This window comes from Sardina pilchardus, chromosome 22 (genome assembly GCF_963854185.1).
Source record: "Sardina pilchardus chromosome 22, fSarPil1.1, whole genome shotgun sequence".
In the NCBI taxonomy this organism is placed as follows: domain Eukaryota; kingdom Metazoa; phylum Chordata; class Actinopteri; order Clupeiformes; family Clupeidae; genus Sardina; species Sardina pilchardus.
The window spans coordinates 20,373,963-20,386,674 of NC_085015.1; the positions used below are offsets into that span (position 1 = coordinate 20,373,963).

Here is a 12,712-nt window from a genome sequence, read left to right on the forward strand (position 1 = left end):
ATCCCGCGGCCCTTGCGGCCCACAGATGCCAAACTGAAAGTTTGTTGCGGCCCTCGGTGGGTTGCTGGCGGCCCAGGTTTGGGCCGCGGTCCTATGGTTAAGAATCACTGATGTAGATGACGTTATAGTACTGCAATGATGAGGAAGGGACATCAGGAGCCTGACGGAGTGACTCTGATGAGATACTGACCACATAACATGAGCGCCCTCCTCAGACACCTCCACCTCAAACTCCACCCTCTCCCCGACTGTCACGTGGTAGTCATCCATCAGCTTGATAATGGTGACAGGAGGCTCTGCAGAAGAGATCAGAAAAAAACATCACGCCATCTACTTCCCTCTCTCTTTCCTTCCTTCTGTCACTCTCTCTATCTCAGTTCAGTTGAATTTGCCTGAGTTCAACCATAGTCCTTGCCTTTCTTTTAACTCATTTTTCTGAGTCTGACAGACTGTCCAGTGCATCCCAGGTGGATGGGAAAGTCTTTTCATCTACATCTCTGTTTCAGCATCCTACTCCCTCTCTCTGTCTCTCACGCGTTTCAGTAAATCGTTGCTATCTGATGATGAAACCAGAGCCCAATCCTCCAATAGACATAGCGGGGATGGGCTCACGCTGGTAGGCTGTGGTACCTTTGACGAAGATCTCAGTGTAGGTCTTGTCATTTCCCACCACACACTCGTAAGCAGCATCATCGGCCAGGGAGCATTTGTTGATGGTCAGGGTGCGGAGGTTGCCATTGGCCTCTATGATATACCTGACAGAACAGCAAAACATTTACTCATTTGATTTGCTTTCTTCAGAACATTCTAGATTGACCGAACACTTTTAAATTATTTTGCTTTCTCGTCACAAATAGCCTACATACGATGCTAATCGATGCTGTGTTTCTTTATAAGTGTGTACTGTATAGGCATACTGTATGTGTGTATGTGTGTGTGTGTGTGTGTGTGTGTGTGTGTGTGTGTGTGTGTGTGTGTGTGTGTGTCTTTGCGTCTGCAGATGAGTTTGCCCTCAGTGTTTAAGTTTAAAAGGACGCACTTGGCTGAGGGCTTGATCTCCTGTCCATTCTTCAGCCATTTGACTTGAGCGTTGGGGTCGACCACCTCACAGGTCAGGACAATCTTCTTACCCTTCTCTACAGAGTAACAATCTTCCAGCTTCTTAATGAAGGCTGCAAGGGAAAACACACAGAGAGAGAGAGAGAGAGAGAGAGAGAGAGAGACAGGATTAAGAGCTTATACAATTTGCACACAAAACACTTGTAAATAAACACATACAGGCACACACTTATATTGCACACACGTCACACTTGCAAGTACACACAGACACACACTTCTACATTCCAATTATTATAAAATAAATAGCCTTTCTCAGACAAACACAAACACACACACACACACACACACACACACACACACACACACACACACACACACATATACAATCATCTCTCTCCCCCTGTAGACTCACCATCTTGGACTTTGGGCACGACCGTCTTCATCTTCTTGAGGCGCTTGAGCATGCCCCTGAGGTCAGTGAGGCCGTACTCAAAGGCGATCTTCTCGTACTCGCTGGGGTGGGCCCTCTTCAGAATGTCCCACACGTCCTCTTTCGGCTCCTCCTGGACCGCCTTCTTCTTCCTGATGGAGAGAAAGACAGAGAGAGAGAGAGAGAGAGAGAGGAGGGGGGGGATAAAAAGGAGGGAGAGAAAGCATTCAAACACAGAACACAAGAGGGACTGATGTCACTGACGTCTTTCTCCAACAATCACTGTCTAAATGTTCATTCTGACTTCCAATGAAAGAGAGAGAGGAAGGAGTTGTGAATCTTACTTCTTGACGGACTTGAGAAGGGAACTGAAGTCCAGTTCACCCTCATCCTCTCCAGCACCCCTGAACAGGAAGAGAGAGGACAGATAGACAGGCAGACAGACAGACAGGTGGACAACCAGATAGACAGACAGATGTCCATGTATTAATTATTAACGACTTACTGTACATACTGTATGTCAATTACATTATAAGGGCCGCAGAGCAGCCGGGGGTGAAGCGCCTTGCTCCAGGGCACAACGATGGAAGCCGGGAATTGAGCCCACGACGTTCAGGCTACTGCATGCTAGCCCAGCTAGTGAGATAGAAAGAGAGAGAGAAGGAAAACGATACTCACTCTCTTTTGAAGGCTGATAGGACATCATGCTGATGATCCCCGGCGTCAGCCGCTGTTGGTGATTAAAACGAAGAAATCAACAAAAGACCAAAATGAGTTTGTATGAAGATGTCGTAAGAAATTCGAAAGTGAACTGATATTTAATTATATGTTAATGTTTTTGTTGCGTACAGCGTGTCTGCCTATACATACTGTACAGAACAGTATATGTGTTTCGTCCAGGTGTAGCAGGGTGTATGTGTTTCGCTTGATATACAGTATTTAATCATATTATGTTGCTCGTTCGACATAACAAAACATATGTGCACACATATGTGTATCTGCATTTACTCACCCGCAGATGGGTGTGGTGTTGTGAGGACCAGGGTGACATTAGGAGGACATTTACATGTACTCATTTGGCAGGTGCGTAGAACATGGCAACCAACATGGTAACCAACATTATTCAGAATTCTGAGGCCTAACATGATATTCTTTCATTTTGTAGTGGTGCATCTGGGCAGCTCTGAAGACTAATGTTACTGCACTTGTCTATGTGTAATAATTTCAATGGTCTGTTGCGTACAGCGTGTCTGCCTATACATACTGTACAGAACAGTATATGTGTTTCGTCCAGGTGTAGCAGGGTGTATGTGTTTCGCTTGATATACAGTATTTAATCATATTATGTTGCTCGTTCGACATAACAAAACATACGTGCACACATATGTGTATCTGCATTTACTCACCCTCTACGGAGATCTCGAAGGTGGTGCTGTCACACTTATCTTTGGACGCCACCTCACACCTGTAGCCGCCAGCATCTGCCGGCACCACCTTAATGATCTTCATCTCATACGTGTAGATCTACATCAGATACGGATTGCATGCATGCATTTCAGATGTATTTACTGATCAAACAGACACACACACACACACACACAGAAACACACACATGTTGTGAGGACCAGGGTGACATTAGGAGGACATTTACATGTACTCATTTGGCAGGTGCGTAGAACATGGCAACCAACATGGTAACCAACATTATTCAGAATTCTGAGGCCTAACATGATATTCTTTCATTTTGTAGTGGTGCATCTGGGCAGCTCTGAAGACTACTGTTACTGCACTTGTCTATGTGTAATAGTTTCAATGGTCTGTTTCACCAGCTGGCCATAGTACTCTCTCTCTCTCTTTCACACACACACACACACACACACACACACACACACACACACACAAGCACAGACACACATACCTTGGTGTTCCTGTCAAAGGTCTCCTTGAACTGCAAGTGCTTCCCAGCCTTACTACTAAGATCCAACCATTTGCCTTTCAGCCACTTTGCGCTGGGCTTAAACCTAAGAGTAGTTGAATCCACCTTTGCTACAAATGTAACATCAGTACCTGCACACACAAGCACATAGACATACCCACACACAAATAAATACATACTTTCTGTTTGCAAAGAGTTGTATTGTCAAGTTATTGCATGTTGTGTTTAAGTTGCTGTGCTTTTGTGTTTGGCTGCTGGATTGATCGTCATATGTAGCTAAGTGATTCACTGGGTGAAGTATGTGATATATTGGGTGAAGTATGTGATATACTTAGTGAAGTATGTGATATATTGGGTGAAGTACAGTATGTGATATACTTAGTGAAGTATGTGATATATTGGGTGAAGTATGTGATATACTTAGTGAAGTATGTGATATATTGGGGGAGGTATGAGATATGCTGAGTGAAGTATGTGATAAACTGAGTAAAGTAAGTGATATACTGGATGAAGTATGTGATATATTGGGTGAAGAATGTGATGTATTGGGTGAACAATGTGATATATTGGGTGAATAATGTAATATTTGGGGGAAGAATGTGATATTTGGGGGAAGTGTTCATCTCCACCATACCTGTGATGGCCAGTGTCTCCTCTGGTGGTCTGTCCATAAACATGCCAGTCAATGTTGGAGGTGGCTCTACAATAGGAATAGTTGGCAGTTTCAGTCACAAAATATGAACGCCACGACTAAGACGCTGAACATGGACTCACACACAAACACACACACAAATATACGTTATACACAGAGAGACAGATGTATCCCGCCACTGTAAATAATCAACACAAATGACAAAAAGTCATTGTATCATTTCTTTTACAGTCATTATAAAACACAAAGACACACATACAAACACACATACACACACACACACACACTGATACAACCCTCTGAGCCCGCAGATGGGTGTGGTGTTGTGAGGACCAGGGTGACATTAGGAGGACATTTACATGTACTCATTTGGCAGGTGCGTAGAACATGGCAACCAACATGGTAACCAACATTATTCAGAATTCTGAGGCCTAACATGATATTCTTTCATTTTGTAGTGGTGCATCTGGGCAGCTCTGAAGACTAATGTTACTGCACTTGTCTATGTGTAATAATTTCAATGGTCTGTTTCACCAGCTGGCCATAGTACTCTCTCTCTCTCTCTCTCTCTCTCTCACACACACACACACACACACACAAAAAGACACACACACATTGCACACACACAGACAGACACATACAGACATGCATTCACATTATTTGGCAACATAGACTCCTCAGAGAGTAAATACACTTCTTTTTTAAACACCACTCCCAAACTCATTCACTTGATGGCATGTGCTGGCCAACACCACCATCAGTGCCAACTCAATAGCATCCAAAGTCCTAAAGACTCCATGTCCCATGAGGCCTCACTCAACTCAATCTCCAACTCCGTCTTGGCCCATCAACATTTCCAACCTCGCATGCCATTTCACAAGAGTCCAAACTTACACTCTCACCCACGAACATTTCAACCACTTCCATTCCGAGAATTCTAATTCCGTCCCACTCCATATTTAGCCCATGGGGCCATGCCATTTCCCCTCTCCAGACTCTCCCATTCCCAAGTCACACAACCCAAATCACGGATGCGGTACCACTTTTAGTAAACATTTCTTCCACGCTCTACTCCATGTCAAGTGGACCGCAGGACCCCAAATCATTCCAAGTGATTCCATCTCCATTCCTAAACCAGCATGCCACTCTACATCCGCACCGTCAGCATTCCCGGCGGAATTCCCCCAATCAGCATTCCCAGTAAAGCAGGCCGACATGTGCTCAGGGTCAGATTTAACTCACCTAGCACCACCGGTGGCTCCTCTTCGCAGCACATAGAAGTATTATTTTTGTTTAAGTTTCAAGCTCTTCATGAGATGAAACTTGTTTAAACATGTGTGATGTACAGTACAGTATGGTGAAACACGTGAATACATGTTGTAAAAAGTGTTTTAAGGGATTTTGAATAGAATTCTTTTTTTGAATTAAAAACTAACGGAACAGGACTTTACAGTGTTCTCAACACCGCAGTGTTTGGACAGTGTACTATTCTCAACTATATTATTCCAAACAGTACATACCTCCTAACAAATAGGTTTTCCCTCAGTGCACTTTTTGATACTTTGTGCTTTCTCTAAAATGTAGATCTCCTAACAGTGTAGTACGCTTAACAGTGTAGTTCTCTTAAGAGTGCAGTTGGCCAAAGAATGTAGTTTTCCAACAGTATAGTTCCCATTACAGTGTAGTTATCCTTAGAGTGTGGTTCTCCTAACAGTGTAGTTCTCCTAAGAGTGCAGTCTCCTAACAGTGTAGTTCTCCTTAGAGTAAGGCTTTCACACTGTTGGTCTCTCACCTTCAACAGCTGGAGCCTTTGGGGCATCTGATTGGAGCAACATTAAACCACATTTAAGGGACAGTTAGTCAAGGGAATGGAAAGGACTCTTGGAATGGAAAGGACTACAAATGGCACATTATCTGTCAACCCCTCCTTTTGCTGTTCCCTATAGTTGCTCCGTAATTTCCTGGTACTGTAAATATACTAACTACTTAATACTATAAAATGAAGTATATTACTCTTCACCTGTTTTGCACTCTATTAGAAATATACACACTCCTCACCTGTGCTTGCTGGTGCTTCTTCACCCTCTAGACGACATTATAAAAGAATGGATTAGCACAAATGTGCACGAATAGAGTCATGTTAACTAAATTTCTGTAGCTTGAGAAGGGTTGGGTATCACAACAGTGTGATATTTCCAGACTGTATATTTATAGACAAGTATAGATATTGTATATTAAAAGAGCATGATATTTACACTAAAGCATAATCCCAAAAGAAATGGGCCAGTACACTGTGCGACAACCACAGGCAGGTTCTGTGTGTGGGAAGGATACATTACGAGTATATTGTACACAACATGCCCCTGAGCATGTTGTGTACAATATAACCCAAATAAAAATAAAGTGTGATATTTCCTGTCTATACCTCCACATGTGAGTAAGTCAAGTGATATATAATCCCAAGCAGATGCCAAATACTGCTAGGGTCTATGGAAACATTAGATACATACTGAGGGAATTGATTGCATTGCATGAATGCCTAATACTGCATAAGAAAGGCAGGCAATACAGTGTGAGTACTTTAGGTTATGCATGTGAAACTAGTGAACAGACCTATAGACTTCTCACCTGTGCTTGCGGGTGCTTCCTGGCCCTCTGAACAACATTTAAACAGAGCCAATTAGCACAAATGTGCAGAAACGTTCATAGTCATACTGAGAGAATTTCAGTGACTTGATTGCATTGATTGCCTCGACTGGCGGATTATATCACAGGTAATCTCACCTGTGCTTGGAGCTGCCTCTCCATTCTCTGAACAAAACAAAGTTTGGGGAGAAGCTTAAACTACTTTGCTTCATGACAGTTATACTATAAAGTAAAATGTGCTCATTTTAAACTCTGGACCACATAGATGTACAGATGTTGGTATTACATTTTTAGATTAGGTTATTCTTTAATCACTCACCTATGACCTCACCATTGACTGCTGTTTCTGCCCCTGTGTGATATGAATATGCTTTACTTTTTCAACAATGCAAATGTTGTTTTGTATGCGTTTGTTATACTGTTATCACTGATGAAGTCAACAGACAACTTCAGATAGCTAAATTAAGGTGGAGTACTGACATGTTTTAAACCATCAATTGCATGTTTATCTTTATCATTAGAAACCTTGAAGAGCAGAACCAACCAACAACTGAAGAGCAGAAAAAAATTGCATAGTAAAACTGATGATGCAGTGACAGAAATCTAGTATAAACTGACAGACAGAACATCAACCCCACTGATCACAAATGACATTCCAGAGACATCATAACCTCAAAATAATGACAATGACAGCAATCCTGTTATATCACAAACACCACTACAACAACCAGATACTTTGTGACATCACAACACTTCACATCACGTCACAATGATTAATGACAAAATATTCCTTCCTATGACACCCAGTCAGGGTATTCCAATAGTATCATGGCATTCACACAGCAATGACATAAATCTTGACAACGACAAATTACATTCCAGCAATATCATATGCCATACACTTCATCCAAATGATTCCAGCGTCCACTCAACATAACCAGTCACAACTAACAATTAAACAAAACCAACACAAAAGTCACAAATGTGTCCATGCCAATAAAATCTTATTATAGGGACGTGTAGCTAATGTAAATATCAGAACCATCAAAACATACACTAATGCCTTCTCACCAAACATAATTTCTTCCTATTTTATTTTGCACAAACCCATGTACATGGCACACACAGAGCACATACTGTACTGCACAGACCAACCAATTCATGGATGCATGATCACACCACACAGACACACACACAGACAGTGACACACAAACACACACACACAGACACCGACAGATACACATACAGTACCACAAACACAAATTCACACACACACACACACACACACACACACAAACACACACACACACACACACACACACACACACACACACACACACACACACACCAAACAAGAACAACGATAGCAACAATGACATACGCCTTTCCTTGGTAAACTCTCACTTTGCCAGTCATACTCACATCAGATATTCTATCTGTGAGGGTCTTTGTACACCATGCACAACACACTATAATATGCAGTGGTCTCTGTGGACTCAGAGCCATTAGTTATTTAAGGGGAAACAGATGATTAACATTTTTAAATAGGATTAAAGAGAAAGGAAAACCACTGTCTGCATTGGTTTGAGGTTTAAATAGTAATGGTAGAGGTAAACGCCATCATATCCTCATAGTCTAAAATAATAGGCTACCTCTGACCAGTCACGCAACAATCTTTTTGTTTACATAAAAGTGGACAAAACATTTTTGTGCTAAATTCATATGGTGGTTCTTAACTCACATATGAACGAACACAATGAAATTAGTTATTTTATACAGGTCAGATACTGGATGACTTTCAAAATAGACCCTCTAATGATGGTTCTGCTTGGTCAGGGAAAAAATGCCATTCGAACACATCATAATGTCAAAACATAATGTCAAGTCCAGTTCCAGGACAAAGATGTCATAATAATGCACTTATCATAATGATATTGTGACATCGTAATACTCCCAATATGAGAACAAGGGATATTCCAAAGAAATGTTAGGTCATTAGCAAGTCAATCAATGACCCGTGCAGGGATGTTAACACATCTCTGATTCAAGTGGTTATCACTGGTTAGCAGAATTCATACCATAACTGCTATAAACATGTCATGGGAGATACAATGCTAGATCATATTAACATTATTACTAACTGTCATGATGGCTATTAGATATGAAGGCTGGTGCGTTTCGAGGTGTGGGCTTGACGTGCAGGATTTTAAAAGTTTTCTAACTCTGCATGACTGCGGCGTGGCAGACATTTCTAGTGGGCTTTGCTCTGTTAAAAACAATGGAGTTCTAATTCTTTTCTTGTCCCGTCGTGCCGTGTACGTGTCTGATGGAAGCTGGCCTTGACCACTTGTTGATGTATGACGAGAGCTATTATGGTTAAGCAATATGGCACGACTGGCACAGGGCTGTAGAATTATTTTGATATTTATATAATTATAGTGTATTTTAGAATTGTATGTGTTGTTAAAGCAACACTAAAGCCCTTTTCCTCTGTCACACACGCCATTTGTTTATCCAGCAAACAACGATGTCCACAAACAAGGTAGAGTATGTGGCATGATTTTATGTATTGCGACATCGAAGCAAGTTAAAAGTTGTAGTTTCCTACAGTATGTCTCATTCGATCAAACTACAGATCTGCTACCCAACCTGGTAAACTTACATAGTGCGGTTATAGCCGATAGGGGGCTTCGAAGCGAATGCTGAAGTTCCGTTCACCCTGTTTCGAGTTGATGAACCACTGAAATGGCTTTGAAAACATTATTTTAAATACAAAAAAAACCTCTTTAGTGTTGCTTTAATGATCTAATGTTGTAGTGTGTGCTACTGCTAGGCCTTCCTGTGTGTTGGCTATCCAGCCTGTGACCTTGTACCTGCCCAGATTCCCCTTGGTCTGAGGCCGGTAACAAAGGCAAAATGCAAAATCATAACTAGATAAAGAGTCAGAGTGGGGATATCCTGAGATATCACCACTTCCCATGACTCATGGAATGTCTCTCGTCCTATCAGAACTTGATTTATAGTTTGACCATTAAACTACTGAAAAATAGTTTCATAAATATGTAAGATTTTGAGACTTGTCATGACAGTTAGTAAATATACATAGCAATCCATCATTATGTCATTATTGTTATATTGTTATAACTGATAGTAGTAAATGATTAGACACAGCATCTATCCAGACATGTTTGTCAAAACGTGATTTGTGAATCTTAAAAAGTGGCCTATAGTTTAAGTTTAATGTAAAATGAAAGGCACATAGTCTTGCAAGGGGGAAGACTTCTTAAAGATTACGGAAGGTGATCATGCAGGGAACACTTTGGGTTCTCATGTCCCAACGTATTTGCTCAACAAAGCACGCAGGGTTTGTATGAACAAGTTATTACCATAATCGTCAGCATCTGCCTCGACAAAAAGGGAGAAAAGTACAAAGGTGACTGGTTTGAAACCACAAACATACTACCATGTACACACACGTCACCGTATACCACGTACACACACACACACACACACACACACACACACACACACACACACACACACACACACACACACACACACACACACAGATTCGTACATGCACATTCTCATATGAACACACTCTTACAGTATGCTGACAAACTGTCATACAGTCATGCACATACACACACACAAACATCCGCTAGTATGTACACATACTTGCAAACACAAGATCTAGCTTTTAGTTCTTACCTTCTTCGACGACGGGGGCTTCAAGTTGGTGGACAAAGAAAAACAAATTAGAACACACACACACACACATTATACACTATACTGACACATGAAACCCAGTACCGTAAAAGCACCTCTTACCTGGTGGTGGAGCATCCCCTGCAGATTGATCGCCAAGTTTGAAGAACAGTTAAAAAGAATAAAAAGGAGTCGTGATTACGTGCCGTTAAACGAAGACAGAATAATCACTTGCAAGCTTATACCAGAAATGCTCACATACACCATATCCACACACCATAAACATATCTTCAGTTGCATTAACACATACTAAACATAATAGTAAACACCAAATGCATGAATGCATTCTTTAACATGGGTAAGAAATGACTTTTACATGCAATGCAATACAATACAAATATTACATTAACAATCAATTTCCGACATTTTACAGGCAACCAAGATTACAAGATTATCGTAACATTCAAAGACCAATAGGGACCAACATTTAGCAAGATTCCTAATGAGATGCAATGCATGTCCTATGTATGGATTGAAATATTTGACTGAAGACAGCAGGGTGAAGGAAGTTTGGTACATAGTACCCCTCCTCCACCTGCAGACAATACACACAGGTGAAGGGATGCTTGGATGTTTTTGACATAGTCAACAGACTGAAATGTTCAGCTTGACTCTCTTTAATAAATACCCTCACACTGGAACACACACAGACATACTCGTATTAATCAGCACAGCACTGCCACAGTATGTGGCTCATAACATGACATCATGATACTTAGCCTACCCTCCACCTCGGGGGCCGGCTCAGCAGGCTCAGCTAGACGTATGAGAGAGTATGTCACTATCGTCATCACACGCACGCACGCGCGCAAGCACGCACGCACGCACGCACGCACACACACACGCGCACGCACACACACACACACACACACCTGCTAATAATCCATCTTACCTGCAGGTGCTGTTTGTCAGCCAAGTTGAATCAAAGTGAATGAAATAAATAACAATTAGTCAACATCAGGTTTTAACACAGATGATACAATGAAAAATCAATTGCAAAGTGATCAATGACAAATGACAATTCCACATCAAACTACATCCATACATTATAAACAGATTTTCAGTTGCATGAACAAACATTAACAGACATAAACACTAATTCGTTACTCAATACAGGAAAAAGAAAAGACTTTCCAACACAACACAGGTAAGACTGGCATTCAGAGACCAGTCGAGACTTGAGAGATCAACATTTAGAGAAAGTAGACATGCGGACTGAAATAATACTCTCCCTTGGCTTTCTTCAATAAATATACACTCACTGAAACACACATAAGTTTATATGTTTTTGATTGTGACTGACATGTTACATACTGTACTATTTTCAAACATACTGTACACACTCAAACGCAAAGTAGACTTTTAGACTCGCAAGATGCATTACATGGACTGACTGACATAATACTCGCTCACTCGGCTCTCTTCAATAAATGCAGACTCACTGAAACCCACATGAACATACTAATACAGTACACACACAAACGTGATTATTTAAGACAATGCTGCATGACAGTGCTGCTTTTGGGACTTAGCCTACCCTCTTCTGCAGGAGCTGCCTCTGCTATAGAATGTATGAGAGAAATATATGACTATCGTCACAGTCACACACACACACACACACACACACACACACACACACACGCACGCACACACACAAACATACAAACACATACATGACTGATCTGCCAGCAAAATGCATGACTGGGCATTATATAATTTTTGGATTGTGACGGACATGTTGCTTTCCAAATACATATACACAGCATACACATCAATGCACAAACACACACACAGTAATTTTCTAAGAGAGGAGGTTTTTTGATTATACTTTTTGTGAGCGAGCTCCATTCCTGTTTTTTGATCGAACACACACACACACACACACACACACACACACACACACACACACACTCAACGCAAATCACAAACATACAAACAACTCATAACACATTATCAAATGCCATCAAACTGTATAATGCATTGCATTTAGCGACCAGCAGACAGAGACCAACCAGAGACCAGAATACAGATAGGAGACAACTGACTGAACTGACAACCGGTAACTTACGATAGGTTAGGAAGACAGTACACTCAAACACAAAGTACACTTAGATTCGCAAGATGCATTAAGCTTACATTTACTTAATAATGTAAATGTGACTGAAATAATACTCTGACTCGGCTCTCTTCAATAAATGCAGACTCACTGAAACCCACATGT

At 41.3% G+C, this 12,712-nt stretch overlaps 1 protein-coding gene across 1 annotated transcript in view; it reads right to left on the bottom strand.

The window, feature by feature from the left end:
• The window catches only part of LOC134070146 (myosin-binding protein C, fast-type-like), a 27,089-nt gene extending 16,493 nt beyond the window's left edge, over nt 1-10,596 (bottom strand). The window contains exons 1-11 of the mRNA XM_062526401.1: nt 10,555-10,596; nt 10,435-10,452; nt 4,060-4,125; nt 3,408-3,556; nt 2,896-3,013; nt 2,168-2,219; nt 1,834-1,893; nt 1,472-1,641; nt 1,040-1,172; nt 631-755; nt 191-296 (exon numbers count right to left, since the gene is read on the bottom strand). Coding sequence (XP_062382385.1) covers nt 191-296; nt 631-755; nt 1,040-1,172; nt 1,472-1,641; nt 1,834-1,893; nt 2,168-2,219; nt 2,896-3,013; nt 3,408-3,556; nt 4,060-4,102 — 956 coding nt within the window. The 5' untranslated portion in view covers nt 4,103-4,125; nt 10,435-10,452; nt 10,555-10,596. The remainder of the gene's footprint in view (nt 1-190; nt 297-630; nt 756-1,039; nt 1,173-1,471; nt 1,642-1,833; nt 1,894-2,167; nt 2,220-2,895; nt 3,014-3,407; nt 3,557-4,059; nt 4,126-10,434; nt 10,453-10,554) is intronic.
• Nucleotides 10,597-12,712: the final 2,116 nt, after the last annotated feature.